The 21,156-nt window shown below is 32.7% G+C and overlaps 1 protein-coding gene across 3 annotated transcripts in view; it reads left to right on the plus strand.

Annotated features, from left to right (window-relative positions):
• The window catches only part of LOC126885908 (glycerol kinase-like), a 208,334-nt gene extending 187,520 nt beyond the window's left edge, over positions 1–20,814 (plus strand). For all 3 annotated transcript variants that reach the window (XM_050652703.1, XM_050652702.1, XM_050652701.1), the window contains one exon: positions 18,487–20,814. In XM_050652703.1, the coding sequence (XP_050508660.1) occupies positions 18,487–18,578 (92 nt within the window). In that variant the 3' untranslated portion in view covers positions 18,579–20,814. The remainder of the gene's footprint in view (positions 1–18,486) is intronic.
• The last annotated feature ends 342 nt before the right edge of the window (positions 20,815–21,156 follow it).

The following is a 21,156-nucleotide window of genomic DNA, read 5'->3' on the forward strand; positions in this document are numbered from 1 at the left end:
TAGTTAGTAGGTATATATTACATTTACAACTTGTATTTACATAATTTAACATGTTTATAAATGAGATGAAGAATTTTCATATCATTTGTAAATATTAAAGTATTAAGGTTTATTGGGAAAAAACATTTTAAATTTATTAATTCCTTATAAAGGTCGTTTATATTATTTATTTGTAAATCACATTCTAATATAACATGTGTTAGATCTCCGATTTTGCCACAAGTACAATTAGGAGTATCTGACAAGCCGATTCTATGCATGTAAGATGGCGTAAGAGCATGATTGGCTCTTAGCCGATTAATGGTCTTTATACATTGTCTATTATATTCTGTGTAAAGCCATCTTCCTGAGAATATCTTAGGGTTACAATGAGCAAAATTTGAGCCAGTATTACATTCTCTGTAATACATTTGCCAATTATTTTTAAGTTTTTTTCTGCTAAAAGTATCGATATCTGAAGTTAGAATTAAATTTTTGTTTATTTTTTCTCCGATCATATAAGCTGATTTAGCAAAATTGTCAACTATTTCATTGCCTTTTATTCCAGAATGGCCTTTAATCCAAGCAATTGTTACACTTACTCCCAATTTTATAGTTCCAAACAGAGTTTTAAGAATATTCAATTCAATGTGGTTTATATGTTTGACTGTTTGAATGTTACTCAATCTGTCCACCACGCTTTTACTGTCAGTAAATATAACATAATTACTAATGTCCGTCCCACCTTGACTTTACAGTATAGGGAACATAGGCAATGCAGTCCTTATTAGAGTTTTTAGCTGGGTGAGGCCGATTTTATCAAAAAGAATTTGTAACCGAACATTAGATAGATTAAATTAAAACTGTTTTATAAAGACAATCTACAATTTTAGGATTCGTATGCGTTTAAGTTTATTTGATATACTATAGTTATTACGAATATGAATCCTAAAATTGTAGATTGCCTTTATAAAATAGTTTTAATTTAATCTCTCAAATGTTCGATTACAAATTATTTTTGATAAAATCGGCATCACTGCGATAAAAACACTCATAACGCATTGCCTATGTTCCCTATACTGTAAAGTCAAGGTGGAACGGACTGTAGTTGGATTCAGTAGTACATACTGAACAGCAAACATTACTACTATCATTTCTGCTGTGTATATTGAGCATTCAATAGGTAGGCTATATTGATGATGGTAATTTTTATTTTCGTGGAACACTGCACAGCCCCCCGTTCCATTTGCGTCTTGTGACCCATCGGTAAATATGCAGTGAAAATTTGACCATTTCTCTTTAATAAGTATATCAAACATATTTGGGGGTAAATGTGAGTTTAAATAACATGTTTTAACCTTGTTAGAAAATAATGTTTTTGTCATTTCATTGTAGTAAGGCGGAATTTTCCTTTTATAGATAACGTCACTGTACTTTACTGTACTTAGATAACTTTCTACCAAAGGTATAGATTTTTTAGTTCTCCAGTACCTATGAGTGAGGTCTAAAACTGATAGCTCATGTAGATCTTGAAAATATTTACATTTTTTTGGACAGAATTCGAGTTGTAAATTTATCACTGAGAAATTGGCGGCATGGCGGCGTAAATGCAATGGAGGTTCCACTGCTTCATTTTCCATTATTTGGACTGGAGTGGATTTTAAATAACCTAGGCATAATCTCAAACATTTATTTTTTTGAATTTCAAGTTTATTTAGAAGTGTATTGGTCGCTGATCCAAATAAATGACAGTTATAGTCGAAAATAGGCCTGATCATGTTACGGTAAAAAATCAAAGCGATATTTGGGTCTGCTCCCCAATTTGTTTTACAGAAAGCTCTTAAAATATTTATTGAATTTTCTGATTTTTTAACAATATGATGAATGTGATCTTTCCATGACAATTTCCTGTCTAGATAGGTACCAAGATACTTAACACAGCTTTTAATAGGAAAATTAAATTTTCCAACATTAAGATTGCCTTGTGGAACTCTATACTTTTTTGTAAAGTAACACACCTCAGTTTTTGTGTCAGAAATTGATAATCCTACTTCTTCATAGCACTGATTTACGATTTCTAATGCGACTTTTAAATTATCCTCACATCTACTTAACAATTTTCCTTCTGTATATAAAACAACATCATCAGCATATTGAAGAATTTTTGTATGGTTAGGTGTACTAACTTCAAGATCCATCTTGTACAAGATGTATAAAAGCGGGCTTAAAATACTCCCCTGTGGCAATCCAATATTAGTTAATCGAGGATATGAAAATTCATCATTATTAATTTTTAAATAAGTTAATCTATTGGAATATAAAGATTTTAAAAAGAGAGCAAATGAACTAGGGATTCCAATATACAACATTTTTTTGTAAAGAATGTCTAAATTAACATTATCAAAAGCAGCAGAAATGTCAAGGAACGCAGCTGCTGTAGACTTATTTCTTGTAAAGTTAAGCTGAATTGACGTAACTAGAGCTGCAGTTGCATCTTGAGTGGACCTAGACTTGCGAAAACCATACTGGGATCTTGGAAGTATACCATCGTGTTCTAACCAATGTTCAAATCTATTTTTAATTATTCTTTCGAATGTTTTTAAAAGACATGAAGACAAGGAGATAGGTCGGTAAGAACTTGGATCACGGTCTGGTTTTCCAGGTTTTTTAATAGGAATTATCAGGTATTCTTTAAAAATGTTAAGTAGTGAAATTTTATGTAATCGGTAAGTTGTACAACAGCGAATGTGACACATTGTCTATACCTGGAGAAGTATTATTTCTTTGTTCAAGAGCTCGATGCAATTCCCATAGATGAAAATTTTCGTCAAAATTGTGGTTGTGTCTGGATACTGTTTGAATATGATCTTTTAGGGTGTCGTCATTTGGAACCCATGCCGGAGCAATTTTTCTGTGGAAATCTTGCAACCATGTATCTTATGGATCAATAGGTACTCTGTTGGCTTGTTTGCGGTTTTTAAAATAATTAACTTTTCGCCAGACATCTTTTAATGGTGTTCTTGAGTTTAGGCCTTCGCAAAAATCAATCCAATTCTTCTTTTTTTTTTTCTGTTTGAAGATTTTCTTTGGAACAGCGTCAAGTCGTTTATACTCTGTCAGATTTTGGAGCGTTGGATTCTGTTTATAATTAATGAACGCATGTTTTCTACTTTCAGCTGCTAGTTGACAATGATTATTTCACCATGGTTTCGGAATATGGCTTCTGTTTTTTTCGTTAATGGAGGAATATTTTGGAATAGCGATGTTGGCTGCCTGGTTTATATTTGATAACAATTCTTCGTACATTAATGGAACTTCCATTGTTTCCAAAGTACTGGCATAAGTCGTCCAATTGGCTCTGCTAAGGTTTCATATTCTATGTTTTCTACTGGATGTGGCTTCTGTTGCGGAGAAACTTTGTGATGAAATAATGATTGGCACATGATCAGATCCATGAGGTTCTTGTAGAGTATTCCAATGGAAATAAGAGACAATATCTCGGGAACAAATGGTTAAGTCTACAGCAGAAGGTTTTTTCGAAATAGCGAGAGTGGGAGACCCATCGTTTAAATATTCTAAATTACAATATTCTATAGCATCTAGAAGATCTTTACCTAATCTATCATTAACTTCACAGCCCCACGCCAAATTGTGTGCGTTTAAATCGCCTCCTATTATAAATGGTTTTGATATATTTTCTAAAAAATTTATCCATTGTTGAATTGAAACTTTATTATTGGGTTCATTATATAGAGTAGTTTACTCATGTTACTTCAATTTTCATATAGCCTATAAAAACATTGATTTGATCTATTTTGAAGTATATAAAATAGGGAAAATCCCCAAAAACCATCTAAAAAAAAACAGTTTTTCGCACTACGGTCACTATTTTTTACTCGGAACGCAAAATACTCTTTGTTTATAACACTCTTGTTTAGACAATTTGTAATATTTTTTCTAGCTAAAAATTTTGTTGAAAACTTTCAATTTTCTTATAAAAGATTGGTTAATTAATGTTGATAAATAACGTAACAGTGATTTAAAAAAAGGGGCCATCTCAGCCCCCAAGGGTGGTAGGACTTTTATTTTTTTAAGTTGTGTATTTTAATCAGCTTTCCGTATTTTTTATTGCCATTTAATTTGATCTAATTACCACGGAGTTATTGTAATTGTTTATAAGCTTAAAAAGTGTTATTTATTAACAAATAATTTTGAGTACACAAATGTAATTTTTTTTAAATAAATTTTTCGTAGGTTATTAGTATACATCTTAACAAAGGAAATAGGCCCCAGTTCATTGAAATCCATTTAGCCAAATTAACCGGACCAGCCTCAGAAATTAGCTCGTTTTTCAAAAAAATTTATATACAAATTCAATTTGGCAAAAACTATTTAACAGATTTGTACCATTTTTTAAGTTTAGATACATTTAAACAAATTTTAATGAACAATAAAATTGTTACTAACAATATTCAAAAACAGCGATTTTTTCGTCCGTTTTTCAATAACTTTTTTGTTTATTAACCGATTTTCATTTAGTGTATCTCATTCGATGTATCTTCGTTGTCTAAAAAAGTTACCTGTGGACGTCAAATCTCTATATTTTTTAAGGTATGAGCAAAAAATTAAGTTTGACGTTTTTGTTGGTAATTTAAAAATTGTTCCACTAAAAAATTGATGAATCCCTAGATGGTTGTAATATCTCATACTACACATTGTCAAACCCCGTCCTTTCAGTTATGTCGAAAAATGGCTAATTTTTTACTAACTTGATTGACCTAATAGTGCAAAGTAGTGACGTCTGACGCCTGCAATCGATGTCGGAATCGTACTTTTAATAGAAATAAATGTTTTTTCGTTCGCAGTCTAAGATGTTTATAAAACAAACCTTCGTTGGAATAAATAGATCTATGAGGCTAATTAAACAACTTTCCTTTGAATATTTCAAAACGCAATTCTTTTATGGTTATAGGAAGCTTAATTAATTTTTATACTGTGTCTCATAAAAGTTATTGGTTTCTGAAGTAGATGGTATTAAAAAAATTGAAGTTTTTTGATCGTTACATGACAAGAGAAAATATTCTAAATTTGCATTTCTATTTTCTAAAAAATCCTGACGTTCTAGATATTTTCTGATATCATTTTCGTTTTCAGCTCGTCAAATTACATAAGAATTAGTTGAAAAAATTATTATTCAAACAGATTTTTAGTTGCAGGCCTGTGAAATTAAAAAAATTGACAGCATTTTTTTTACAAAAATTTAATAAAACAAAAGAATTGAATTAAGCAAGATGTATTATTTTTTCTTATTAAAATTAGGTATGTATCATCTCAACTGATAATATGAAAGTTTAGGGTAACAAATATTTTTATCTGTTTTTACCCGACAAATTATTTGTTGGTCGTTTATTCAACCGGTTGTAAATTATTTTTGCTAATCATAATAATGTATTTTGATAGATTTACCTAGTTTACCTAGAATGGTTAAATGGGATGATGAAATCTCAGGTAAATCTTTTAGTTGGGAAAATAGGCCCGAAAATGGCTATTTATGTATATAAAACTAAAGAATGCAATGTACACTAAACGCAAAAAGAATCACATAATTTTTGAAACAGAAAAAAAATTTAAAAATAATTTGTAAATAAATTTGTGTCTACAAATCCATAACATTACAAGTTAAAGCGTGTTTTTGTCGAAAAAAAACAGTAAACAAAACGTTGTTACAGGAGAACATTTATTTTGGACATTTGTGTTCGAGAATTTTATCTGTGCACTGTGTCTGCTTGAGTTTTCAATAAGGAAATGCGAAATAGCTTGCTGATGTTATGGGAATCCACCAATCCAGCATTTCAGCATCTTTAAGAAGCTGTACAGAAAGGGGAGGATACTCAAGAGGACCAGTTCCAGGACTTCCCAGGTGCACGAACACCGCAGATGAACATTATTTACATATGCAGAATTTACGTACACATAATGTTACAGCTAGACAACTGCGAAATGGTCTTTCCACAGCCCGTGGCTCGTAATGTTCGGTTCGTAAAGTGCCAATTCGGTTAGAAACAGATTAACGGAATTTAGAATCACAGTCAGAATGTCTGCTACTGCTCCACTGTTAACGAAGGCACACCGTATGGCACGTTTAAATTTTGCACCAGAATATGTCGATTGGGATATTAACGACTGGACTAATATTCTTTTTACTGAGGGGTGAAGATGAGCACTTTGTGGATCCGACAATGCAAAGTGTCTATCGGATCCAAAAAATGCAAATTTTGACTCGTCAGTAAAAAGAATATTAGTCCAGTTGTTAATCGACATGTTCTGGTGCAAAATTTAAACGTGACATACGGTGTGCCCTCGTTAACAGTGAAGCAGTAGCAGTCATTCTGACTCTGATTCCAAATTTCCTTAATCTGTTTCTAACCGAATTCGCACTTTACGAATCGAACATTACGGGCCACGGGCCGTGGAAAGATCATTTTGCAGTTGTCTAGCTGAAACATGATGTGTACGCAAAGTCTGCATATGTAAATAACGTTCATATGCTGGGTTCGTGTACCTGGAAAGTCGTGGAACTGGTGTTTTAGTGTATCCTCCACTTTCTCTATACCTTCTTAAAGCTCTTGAAACGCTGAATTGGTGGATTCCCATAACTTCAGCAAGATATCGCTACGATCGGCCACCTCCAATTAAACCTACAATTTGTTCTGCTTGTTCTGAAAACTCCTCATTGAAAACTCAAACAGACATAGTACACAGATCAAATTCTCGAACACAAATGTACAAAATAAATATTCTGCTTTAACAACGTTTTGTTTCTTGTTTTTTTATTCGACAAAAACACGCTTTAACTTGAAATGTTATAGGTTTGTAAACACCTAAAGAAGACGATAGACGGGTATTACGTTCTGTTAAAATTTAAAAATTATTTTGAAACTTTTTTTCTGTTTCAAAAATTATGCTATACTTTTTGTGATTAGTGTATATTGTATATATCTATTTTAAAATTTTGATGCATTCGTTTTTCGCAGTTTTCCCCGTACGACACCATGATGCTTTTTGCAAACAATCGACTACCGACTTTTCATCCAAACTTGGATTAGACCTCTTTGGATAGTTCTATCTTTCATTCATTTCAAATTTCCCCGTTAGAGGTCAGTCTAACCATACTCCGGTGTAAATATTTGAATATTTACGCCTTCGTTTCGGTGAGTTTTGATTCAGATCAGTCTTCTTGCGAAGCTTCTTTGATAAGGGGTAGACCCCGAAACACGGTGTCAGAGGATGGCAACGATTTGAATAAAAACGAAACCGTTTGTTTTAGATGCCTTTTAAAAAGCACCTAATTGATTGTTTTAAACCTCTATACTCTCGACTGAGTGGCAATTGTGCGATTGAGCAGAAATGATGAGATAAAGTTTTTTCAGTGCAAAGATATGAGGAAATGAAAAACAACGTGTTTGGTAATTTGGTGCAAAGTTCATGTACGCCTTTTTTGGAAAACCGTCTATTAAACTAAAAGTCAAACAATTAGGCATGCACGTCATAAATGTAAGCACATCATAACCCACCGGTACAAACTTGACGGCAAACAAATTCAAACAAATTTTTTTTGTATATTAGTTTTTTCGCTACCGTCAAGTTTTGCAGGAAAACGCTGTTGCCAAATAAAAAACATATATATATTTACCACAGCAACTACCGGCTACACCGTTTCTCTTTGTCTTCAAGAGTGTAAAACAAAGATAACTATCTGTAATATAAGTGTCAAAGTCATGTTGTCCTATACAAGGTTATGTAAGATTTTTGTTTGTGTATTGTTTTTCTTCTTGTATGGCCTTTGGGAGGTGTGTTTATTTAGCCAGCAACATTTCTTAAAATTAACGCCTGACTAAACCTACCATACAACAAAACTATTACGAACCTAATTGACCAATTAAAAGTGAAGGGAAGGGAAAGTGAAGTTGGGAAAAATATAAACCGACGTTAAAATATAAATTAAATAAATAAAATATAATTTGAAAACAATAATATGACATTATATTATTTAACCTCCATTATTATGACAGACGTCAGTTACCATTTACAATCACACCAAATGTAATAATGACGTCATATAAATACGTCACTAATTCTAGCCAATGAAATGCTCGCTGTAATAGGAATGGCATGTTAAAAAAATCTTGATTATTCCATATATTTTTTTCGAATTTAGAATATGGCAACAAGGGGAAAATTACGTGAATTCCTTATTGTTTGACTTTTCCTATATAAACCGATTGTGCTACAGCCAATTGACTTATTGTACATTATGATAACAATTAGGATATAAGTTGGATGTCGGTCTTTGATGATATTCTTCTTCCATCTTGTTGTTTTAGTAGAACTTTTCTATTATAAAAAAGATGAATTACATATTTTATAATGTGTATTCGTTTTTTCTATAGATTTCTTGATAACTTGCTTTATGACGAATATTATATCTGTATATGATTTTTCAGTACGAAACCTTGTTGTTTATCTGCTAGGCCTATGTTTTTATTGATTCATTCTTGCAAAATTTTAGTTTCACGTTGGTTTTTAACAAGTCAATACAAGTTTTCTGGCTGATTTTTTCATCGCTGGTTTGTTCATTATTGTTATTTATAAATAACAATATATTAGTTACTGTTATTTCTATTCTATTGGATTCTATTCCTTTAATTTTTTATTAGTATTAACTTTTATGTTCTTGTGATATGGTCTCATATTTTATTATGTATACATAAATAGCCAGCTTTTTAGAATAGTGTAGTGAAGTACAGTGTTAGAAGGATTGTTTGATAAAAATTGTTATTTTATTAAAACTTCCGGCATTAAGGAGAAGTTGACAAGGATTGTTTTTAAACAAATTAGATGCGCTAATTATTATAATTAATCGAGACAAATCACTGGTTCAAGGGTTAAATTGATACAAAATATTAGAGCAAGGTTACTTAAATAAAATAAATAATTATATATAGAGAAAATTGTAAAATGAATATGATAGATGTCAATAGTAGTACTTGATAGGCGTTTGGGATATATACAATGCTAATATACAGTGTGGTTCATAGGGAAACGGAAATAATTGAATAGTGAGTTGAGGTCATTGAGGTGGTTCTAGATATACTACATTTATTGCCGCGCCGATTTGTATAACCGAATTACATGGTGTTTTATCGATTTTGCCCGTTCCTTTCTGGATCCATAACTTTAGAGCGACCTTGTATATTTTTTTAATATTTGGTAGACATATGTCTCATTTTAAGAATTCTAACAAATCATCAATCAACTTCACGATCAACTCCTAAAATATAGAATAGACATTGCAACCAATCAAAAGATCGCATCTCTTGAATGGCTGCAATGGGTTCAATGTGAACCGTGTTCCTAGTATTAAAGAAAATGAAAAATCATGTTATTGGTTTTATAACCATAAATCATCGCATTGCCATCCGCAAACAAGGAAATTTTTTCAACGTAAACCTGATCCACGTGCATGCTCCCCCTGAGGAAAAATACGAAGAAATAAAGGATCAATTCTACGAAGACCTTGAAAGAGCATATGATAACTGTGTCAAAAACGATATTGAAACAATTATTGGGGACATGAACGCTTAGGTACGAAAAGAGATATGCTACCAATAGTTCAGAGAAATAAGGAAAAAAAATATCCTGTTGGTCACACAACCCCCTCCAGGCTGAATCCAAATTTTTTGAGTAGTATGGACATCTATAATAATAACCTATATGTTTCCTGCAGCCGATTTTAATGATATACATAGTTATAAACAAATGAAGATCAAAAAACGGTAAGTTTTCGCTTTTTCGTCTATTACTAAAAAGTTAAGCATTTTAAACAAATTTTAGAGTTAGAAACTCATAAATTGTGTAAAAAATTTCAATATGGCGTTCCCTGAATATGTCTATCCTTATTGGTGGCTTAGAAAATATTCATAACTTATGTAAAAATTAACTTAAAACCTTCTCATTACACGCAATGCTGAGACTTCTGGTGCTTAAATCATACCCTAAATTTCAAAGCAATTGGTCAAATAGTTTAAAAGTTATTTAATTTGTTTATCCCAAATTAATTTTTTTTGCAACAGAAAATGATGAAGTCACAGTAATACTTTGGATAGTTTATGAAAGAAGAAGATTTACACTATTAATTTAATTTAAAAAAATGACAAAAAATAATTCTATTTTGCAGGTACATGTGAATTAAAAAAAGGGGGGCTAACTTCGTCCCTAATTGTCTGAGAACAATTGTTTTTCTTTCTAAATGTATATAAAAATTCAGTCTTTCTAAATATGAAAAAATAATTTTTCTACGGGTAACGGTTAAAAAGTTATTCTAATTGTTTATAAGTAAGCCAAAAATCGGCATGTTTTTGCACAATAATTTTACACTGTTTAAAATTACTTTTTGTCATTTTTTTTAATTAAGTTAATAGTATAAATGTTCTTCTTTCATATACTGTCCGAAGTATTACTGTAACCTCATAATTGTCTTACTTATAGTGTTGCAAAAAATATGAATTTGGGATAAACAAATTAAATAACTTTTAAACTATTTGACCAATTGCTTTGAAATTTAAAATATGATTTAAGTACAAGAAATCTCAGCATTCCGTTTAATAAGAAGGTTCTAACTTAATTTTTAAATAAGTTATGAACATTTATAAAATCTCAAAATTTATGACTTATTTTGCAATTTTCTAAGCAACAAAGGATAGACAGATTCAGCGAACACTATATTGAAGCTTTTTATATGATATATTATGAGTTTCTTATTGTCAAATTTGTTTAGAATGCTTCACTTTTTACTAATAGACGAAAAAAGCGAAAATTTACCGTTTTTTTTTATCTTCATTTGTTTATAAATAACTATGTATGTCATCAAAATCGGCTGCAGGAAACATATAGGTTATTAACATAGATGTCCATACTACTCAAAAAATTTGCTTTTGGCCTGGGAGGGATGTGTCAAGAGAAAAATCTTATTTCTCTGGACTACAAGATTATATTGGTAAACATAGCCTTCACGATGTTACCAATGACAATGGATTAAGAGTTACCGCATAAAGCAAGTTGGATATCACCAAATTAATGGAAACATCACAAACCAAATTGACCATGTTATAATTGACAGAAGGTACTTTACAAACCTAATGGAGGTCAGAAGTTACAGTGGCGCAAATATTGAATCAGACCACTTAATGGTAGGAGCCAGGTTTCGACAAAGAATTTCCAACGTCAAAAACAAAGAGGGCACTAAACAAATAAAATACAATATACAGATGATAAATAATGAAAACATAGAGAAACATTTACTGCCACACATAAAAGAATCCCTAGAACATACCCGGACAGTCGACAAGTCTTCTTCTTCCTCTTTATAAGCAATAATTCTGCTTGTTCATTGGCGGATGGAAGGTTGTCACTGCATCTTTTGGCTGTCGACCGATACTATTCTACCGATTTGTGATGTATCTCTTGCTATTTTGACCACATGTGTCTCCCCCATTCTGGTTATGTGGATATTCCATTCTTTTTTTCTATTTAGTGTCCATTCGTTTATACACTATACGTTACATTGTCTGCACTCCTCTTTCGATCTCTCAGCGTTATTTCTTGTAATTCTTCTCACTACTCTCATATCTGCCGTTTCCAGTAGTCTTTGTGTTGTGGCTATATCGGATCTTGTTTCTGATGCATATGTCATTATTGGTCTTACACTAGCTTTATAAATTCTTGACTTCATCTCAGTGTTAATATATCGGTTTCGCCAGAGTGTTATTTATTAAGACGTCGACAAGTCAAGCACGGAAATGTGGAACAACTGGAAGGATACTTTAAAATTATCCCGATACTCCCCATTCTCACATAGGGATCAGAGGCATGTACCAAGTTTTCTGGAAAAGATATTACCACTCTAATGAAGCGAGACCCTTAAGTCTTAAAACCTATAGCCGATGGCCTTTAAAGTCTGTAGCGGCGTGGTGATGATGACTTCTTGTGTCCTGGTCTATTAAATTGTCTTCTGTTACTTGCTTCTTTGCAAATATTTTTAGTTCGATTAGTTTTTTGGAAGTAGTGGTTTTTCAAATTCATGTTATCTCTGCTCCCTTTCCAAATATCTAAGTTTATCATCAGTTTTTTTAAATTGAATGTTTTCTAAAATTATTTTCTTGTGGCAGATTTCAAACTGATTATTTTATTTGTAATTATTTTAATAATTACACCGAAAAGATGAAAATATTTGATTCCAGTTCAGTGGTTCTACACAGGTGCTCTGATGAGATTAATTTGAAATCGAAATACGTATAAGCTCATAGTGGAGGATATATTCTGTAATCGAATCTGAATCATCTTTACTTTTAGTTTATATTTTTATTCACTTTTGTGGGTATAAAAGGAACTGGTTCACTAACGATTATTATCACGGTGAATGACAAGTCGTGAATACAATTATAGATTCCGTTGTCGCGTATTTCACCAGTCTGTTCTGCTTTATATTTCCATCTTAAAAAGCGCAGAGAATAAATAATTCGAATATTAGTTTCTGCCTCATTTGACTTACGATTCATAGATGGTGCTAGTTGCATCTTTTGTAATTAGTTTAATAATTACACCGAAAAGGTGAAAAGGTTTGATTCCAGTTCAGTGCTTCTACACCGGTGCTCTGATGAGATTAAGTTGAAATCGAAATACTTACAAGCACATAGTGGAGGCCCTATTCTGTAATCAAATCTGAATCATCTTTACTTTTATTGATTATTTTATATTTATATATTTTTTTTTTGGCATACACATTAGTGATTCAGCCAGTCACAAGATACATATTATAGCCCTAACTAACCTAAATAATCCTGACTACCCTAAGCGAATATTCGAAATAAAAATCAATAATCATGACAAAAGGAACATTAACTGGGACATACACTTCTCGTCCAGGGACCCATCAGGACATTTTCATACAACAACACAAGACTAGGCCACGGATAAGAAGGTAAATTTACAAAAGGTTAGACGTAGGTGTCAAACACTAACTAAACCCTAAGTTACTATTATAATACAATTTTACAATTTGTGAGAAAGTCAATAAGTAACCTAAATATTTCTTCCAATCCCAAAGTTATCAAATACTGTATGTTAAGAGGAGATTGCAATCCCAACGTTAAAAAACTATTATATAATTTATTTGATTCTTGTATATTTTTAATGCATCCAAAAAATAAATGGTCTAGGTCACCTTTCACGCCACAATGTTCACAATTTTCGGATTCAATTACTTTCAACTTATATAAATGTGAAGGATAACATACATGACCAAATTTCATTCTGGTTATCGTCGTGATGTATTTCCTTGGCACATCAAGTTCTTTGTGCCAATATTCTTTGGGGAGAACTGGTTGACTACGGTTGTATCTATTGGGGTTTGTAAAACAATATTCCTTCCATGCATAGTTCCATCTATTAATGACTTTATTTTTAGACATCCTAAGAACTTCTGGAGCGCATATATTATAATTAGCTTCAGTTCATACGAAAATGCTCTACTTCGCCAAAAAATCAAGAGTCTCATTATCTTTAATCCCAATGTGTGCTTTCACCCAAATGAATTTTATGTATCTTCCAACACTCTTAAACTGAAAATGTTTTTTCTGATTAAAGTTATGAAAGTGTTGCTTTGTATTTTTGGTATATCAATTTTTTAATCGCTTGTAATACCGATAGCGAATGTGAAAAAATTAAAACACTTTTAAAATTGGATTCGGTAAACAGAAGTAAAGCTTCATAAATCGCAACAGCTTCAGCGTCAAAGATTGAAAAAAATTCCGGCAGTTGGAATTGTTTTTTGATACCTTCTTTGAGTGCATAGTAAGCTCCTCCAGTACCTTCCTCATTTTTAGATGCATTAGTAAAAACCACTAAGGCTTCAGCATTGTCAGAAAGTAAGCTATTGATCTTAATACAATTGACTAAAGGGTGATCACTGTAGCAAGGTTTTACTACTTTAACCTCCATAAAAAAGGAATCAAAATCTTCGAGAACCGTAATGTTATCCAAATACTGTATATGGTTGTTAATGAAATTATTGTTTTGGAATGCCTCACATAACGGCGGTAAATTCTTTTTTTGCCAAAATCTGTTAGTTAGGGTGAATTCATTTAATTTTCGAATATCAGAAAACTAGGCATGATTCTGATTCTTGGTTTTTATTAAGAATTTGTCACTCGAGTAAATTCTTCTATACTGTGGTGGTAATTAATTGGCTTCCGCAAACAACGCTTCAACAAGTGGATCTCATGGCTCCTAGACATACTCGAAGGCAGCAATTGATGGTTACGTTTATTTTCATTAACAAATTGTTGCTGGCAGATCCATATAATATGCTGGCATAGTCTATGATCGATCTTATATAAGATCTAAAGAACAATAAACTTGTCTTTACGTCTGCTCCCCACCATACTTTAACTGTAGATTTTCAAAAATTTAGACCCTTTTGACATCTTTCCAGCATGTAATCAATATGAAGTTTCCACGTTAATTTTCTGTCCAGTATCACCCCCAGATATTTTACACTTTGTTTGTATGGAAATGTACCGATATACTCTCTAATCTTGGTAGAGTATGCCTTGTAAAGATTGAGATGGCAGATTTGTTCGCTGACAGCTCAAATCCGTTATATAAAAACCATTCTCTTAATCGAGATGAAATATTTTCTAATGCGTTGTTTATTTGCTCATACTTCTTGACTTTCCAATAGAAGCAGAAATCATCAGCATATTGAATCACTTTAAAAGACATATTTTCGGTTGATATGTTGTGTATATCGGCAGTGTACATATTGAATAAAATGGGGCTGAGAACTGACCCTTGAGGTTTACCTTTTCCGTTTTTTCTAGGTCGTATGATGGAATTATTCTGATTTCGTATATATATTATGTCTCTGCACGAGTAGAAGTTGATTATGGTGTTGACAAGTACAGCCGGTATTTTGAAAATATTTAGCATTTTATTTTTCAGTATGTCTAAACATACTGCGTCGTAGGCTCCTTTTGCATCCAAAAAGAGTGCTGGCAAATAGTTATTTCTAGAAACGTTAGATTGAATATCAACTGCGAGGGTGGTTAAGGCATCTAGAGTCCCACAACCTTTCTTGTACGCAAACTGATTTATAGGTAATTTGTATTGTTTTTGTAGCCACCACTCCAGTCGATGTTTTATCATTCTTTCCAGGCTCTTAAGAACACAAGATAACAAAGAAATCGGCCTATAAGATTCTGGGAGATTAGCATCTTTACCTGTTTTTAGTATGGGTACGACTACTATCTTCTGAAAAGCATTCACTTGGGCGCCTAAGAGTATATCGTTAAAAATGTTTAACAATGACAATTTTGCTATTATTGGCAGATGATAAAGCATAGAATACGTAATACAGTCATAACCAGGAGCGGTGTTTGTCCTATTGCTTAAGACGAACTTTAACTCATCTAATGAAAAAGGTCTAGTAAGAAACTGGTCTTCAAAAATCCCATTGTTCTCTGTATTTTCTGATTCTTTCACATAAGGAGGGGCCACTTTATCGTAAAATGAAAAGGCTTCATGAAAAGGCTTTTGATGTTATTTCTTTGCATTTTCCTAGCTTGCTTTAAAAGTGTAGCAGATGATGTATTTTTATTCAGAGAGGAGCACCATTTTATCCAACTTTCTTTCGCTTTTTGTTTTAAAAGTTTTTTAGATCGAGCCATAATTTCTTGATATTTTACATAATTCGTAACAGTTGATTCAAGCTTATATTTTTTCAATGTTTCTTTTCTCTCAGATACAATTTTATCACATTGTTGATCCCACCAGGGCGGGGGTGCACGAGCTCTTGGTTTAAATGGTTTGTATCTAGGTATGGATATTTCTGCTGCTGAGTTTATATAAGTTTCGAGAAAACTATACTCTTCGTTTGTACTATTAAAGGTAAGAGAATTGCTAAAACATTTTTCAATTACTTCATTATATAACGGCCAATTTGCTTTTTTAAGATTCCATTTACTCCTGGGATAGATAACTTCATGTGATCCCTGTGAGAAAGTTAAGGTCATGTTGATAACAAAGTGGTTTGAACCTAAATTATCTGACAGAACAGACCAAGAAATTTTGTTAGCTATTGAATCGGAAATAAGAGATATGTCTATCATTGAATCTAAACAACCGGGTCTAGTAAGACAGGTGGGTTGACCATTATTTAGGATAACAAGATCCAGATTACTAAAAATATTGACAAGTTGCTGCCCAATACTACTATTTTTTGGAGATCCCCATGCAGAATGGTGAGCATTGAAATCTCCTCCAATGATGAACTCAGCGCTAAATTGACTAAAAACATTTTCCCAATCCTTGGGACTAATTCTAACATCCAGAGGTCTATATAACGAATATAAAGACAAGAATTTTTTATTATACTTAATTTTGGATTCACAGACTAATAGATCTTGGTTAAAATTATTAATCAAATTAATTTCCTCATAAGGAATAGAATTTTTGATCAATATAGCACAACCAGCAAATCCATCAAATCTATCTTTCCTTATAATATTATAACCATTAAAAACATACTGTTTATTTATTTTAAACCATGTCTCGCTTATAAGCGCTATATCTATATCATAAGTGGATAAAAAGGCTACAAAACTGTTTTTATTCGCTAGAAGAGATCTGGCATTCCATTGACAAATATTCAGTTTTATTTTTCGGATTGAAGGTTGCCTGTTGACGTACCCTCCAGTACTTTATTAATTTCTTTACTTATAGAGTCGTCATTAAGCATTTTTAAATCTTCTATCGATTGAATATTTTTAAAAAAGAAACTATATTTTGTAACAGATTTAATAGTATCTTGGTCAAATACTTTCCTATGATAACTTGGACTATGAGAATTCTGTGGTAGAGCTTTACTAGGACCGAACTGAAAGGGAAACATAGGTTTAGGGTTTGGAGAAGTTACAGGAGATGATATTTTTCTTTTCTTTGTGCTGGAAGTATTGCTATAATGGGGAGTTGGTCGAGATCCGTGTAGAAAGTTTTTAGTATGAGAAAAACCTGTTACTCCAGTATTTTGACTATGATTGGGAAGTGGTGGAAAGTTAATATTAGGATCAGCAAGTATAGAAAAAGAATTTTTAGTAATAAAGTTCCAATATGAACCCTCACAGTATTGTTTTGCTTCAAAAAATGATATATTTTGTTCAGTCATAACGTTTTTGATTTGTTTTTGATGCTTATTGTATGGACAAAACTTGGATATTGAAATATCCTCATTACTTTTCAATACATGCAAAAAACTGCAGTTTCTTCACAGTTATGGTTTTCATTTTTAATAGAACTACATCTTATGCAAAGTTCTTGGGTCCCTTTACATTGCCGGGCCACGTGTCCATATTTTAAACATCGAAAGCACTGGGTACAACGGGCCTGAACTTTATCCACAGAACAATGTACGCTGTTTATGCAAATATAACTAGAAATAACATTGCCTTCAAAAGTGATAATAATCGATTTTTTGGAAACGTACTGAGACGTACCATCTTTCTCTATTTTTCGATGATTTCTAGAAATATTGACTACACGCGATGGTGCAGAGATATTCTCTATCAAATATTTTGTATCAAATTGAGTGTCAATGTCTCTAACCAAACATTTGACTTCTAGGAGATGATTAGGAATGTAAGCTTTCGGGTTTTCAGATTCTAACTTAGGATTAGTTATCAAAGCGTTTGCGTCGCTTAAATATTTAACCACAACTTTAACCCTGTTCCTACCCAGACTTTTGATCTGCAAAATATTCGGTATATTTAATTTCTTATGAAGTATGTGTCCCAAAAAAATGGGGTGAAGGCGCCGCACCCCGCCCTCAATATTAACTCTTTCAATATAAACATTTATATTTTGTAAATTATACTTATCGGTTTTGTTGATATCGAAAAGTTTTTTCTGGCTGCTAGGAGACCTTTTTTCTGGTTGCTGTTGACCTCGGGCGAACTTCTATCTTCGTCTATCAGCATGGGTTTGCTACATTCACCAATATCACTCACATCACCGCCACGACTTACAAGTTCACCTAAAGGTGACTTCGGGGTGTTAACTTCCCCCATTAGGGGGAACACTATTCTCACTCACTTATAATTAAACAATTGAACTAACCAAAAACAAAAGACAAAAAACACAGCTTAACAATATACACTGCGCACTGCCAGTTGTGTCGTAGATCAGTTCACTACGGTGGATCGTTAGCTACTGATATTTATATTTAATGAACCACAAATATTATTTTAATGACGAAAATAACCTGTTTTTTGGTATTTGACATTCACATTAAAAACAATCCTTTTATTGAAAGTAAATTTATTGATTATCTTTATAAATTATATTTGATATTAAAATATATTATGTATATTAATTCATGATTTTCTTTCCTATTAGAAAGAAAAATTGTATCAGCTGTGCCTGCAGGACTGTTTGTTATTGGAGTAGCAGCAATTATAGTAATTTCTGAAATTATTAATAAACCTTAACGACGACTTGGTCAAGGATAAAAAAAAATGTAAATGTGTAGATCTGAAAGCAGTTTTCCGGTACTTATAAGTTATATCAAAGTTATGTGGTCGTCAATATTAAGTGTAAAACAGTATTATGTTTTTCAATAAAGAAAAAGAAAGTAGGGTATAACGATAAGCAAGAATAAAGTAGACGTGAGTTACTTACATGATTTTTATTATAGAAGTTATTTTGTCATAAGATTTTTGTGCCATAAAAATAATCACACTTGTGTTATGTCGATACGAGGTACGTAATCCAGTTCATAGCAAATTCTGCATTTAATAGGCATGTTATGTGGAGATATCTGTAAGGATAAAAAATAATGCTCTAAAGTGTATACACTAAAAGGAACGAAATGATTTATTATTTCGATACCTGATACATTTACCAAAAAGTTTTTGGTACATTTTTTTTTGATAAATCAAAATTTTCTATTGTTCGTTCAGAAGTTGTTGCAAAAGTTTTATTATCGGAACATTTTTATGGCAAAAATAATTAAGCGAACCAAATAATTTTAGTGTATACTTACTCTGCCGGTATTTTAGAATGATGCATGGTGTTCTTGATACATAAAAATTGTATTGTCTATAGGGCACACTTCACTCAGTGGCGTCGTCGTTGACTTCTTCGTCTCGTGGAGAGGGTGCCGAACTGATATCATCGACGTGGATCAGCAGGTCGACGTCTTGATCTTTGTAACCTTATAGGCTGCTCTGATGATGGAATGGGAGCCTATCCAGGTCTCTCCGAATTTCCCTCTAACATGGTTACGGATAAGGACCTGCTCGCCTGGGACGTATCGAAGTGGATGACCGGCTTCTGGATTGTCGGAGAATAGATTCCGGGCGTAGATAGTCGCTGTCTGGACGGCTTGCTGGATTCTCTGTTCCCTCGTCTCCTGGCCTCTAAGTTGGTCCTTGAGAGCGTCTCGGGCGGTGCCAAAGGAAAAGTTCAGCTGGGGTTTGACCTGTGGCGCTGTTGGCTCGGGTCCTCAGGTTGAAGATGCAACATTGGTATCCCAACTTGGATTCTGGGGTGAACTCACTCGGGCTCTAAGTCCTTTCTTCAGCGTGCTTGACGACATCCTTGGACAGGGTGGACCAGTATTACAGGTAGATGGCTCTTCTTAGGTCTGTAGTTAATTCTCTCTGGCGTTTAGTTTGCGACTGCGACAGATGAAACGTCACGAAATACTAGTGCTAAACCACGATGTATAAACCGAGAATACAATAATCAGTTTTTCTAATTGAACATCAAGGATATAAGAGTAATTGGTGTTGGGATGACTCCTAGGACTAGTTTTAAAGCTACTAAAAGGCATTGGCTTCACATATTTATAGATTCTAATATAAATACTCTAATATGACTTTTCCGGAAAAGCCCAAAAACTTACGGGAATGTGTTAGGAATAGAAATAATAATCAGTTATATCGATTATGAGCGAGTTACGTTACTTTTTGTACTGTATTTTTAATAATACAATATGTTGAGTATTTAATAACTGCAACAATTATGTATATTTACGGGTAAAACGTTACCAACCAAGAGACTTGGTCATTCATTAAGGTATGTATAGATATGCGCGCCGCGCATTTCGCGCCGTGTGTACGCCGTGCGTTCTTGGCGTACCGCACACACGGCGCGAAGTGTTCGGTGCGCATATCTTTACGTACCTTTACAGTGTTCAATTCAAAACGTTGTATTTTCACATTGTCAGTCTTTCTATATAAGTAAATTATTTATTATTATAATGTTCTATCTGGTATTGCTAGCAATATGCATTTTAGATTCAATGATCAAGGATTAGGTCTCTGAAGCTATAAATATACAGGTGAAGTCGCTATATTGTTCTTTTTAGAAGCTTAACTTAATGTCGGTAGCAAATTTGAACATTATTTATGACCTTTAATGAGAATTAACCACAATTTTAGTTGAAAATACGTTTATTTGACCCTTCCATTTCCACTGCGGAGTGACAATCGGGAAACCTTATTTTCAACTGAAATTGTGACATTTCTTTTAAAGATAATGAATATTGAGAATATCGTGCATTTTACTTTTGTATTTTGTTTCATAAATGTGATTTTGTTGTATGTCAATATGATTTATGTTAACTTGGTTGTTCTTGTTAAGCTGTGAGTAGATTTTGTAGTTCGGAGCTGTGATTGTAAATTATGAAATATTGTGAATAAAACGAATTTGTTAATGTTACTTTATATTTTTTTCTTACCCAGATCGACTGTGTCATATATATTTTTTTACGCTTAAACATACTTATTGGAGCCCAATAGGAAACAAAAGAAGAGGAAGACCCCGAAGATCATGGAGGGATGGACCCTCCAACGACTGGAAACGTTTGTTGAAAGAAGGAAGGCGGCGACAGCTGTAAAAATATTTATGTGGATAGATGGAGCTAGGTACTTATTGAAAACAAAAGATACATAAACCTGCAAAACTAAAACACAAATGAAGGTCAAAAGTGATAAAAGAAAAAATTTATAAAAATAAGCAAATTACCTTCATTACATTGCTGTTACGTCATTAGTTGCCATT

This window comes from Diabrotica virgifera, chromosome 6 (assembly GCF_917563875.1).
Source record: "Diabrotica virgifera virgifera chromosome 6, PGI_DIABVI_V3a".
Classification (NCBI taxonomy): Eukaryota; Metazoa; Arthropoda; class Insecta; order Coleoptera; family Chrysomelidae; genus Diabrotica; species Diabrotica virgifera.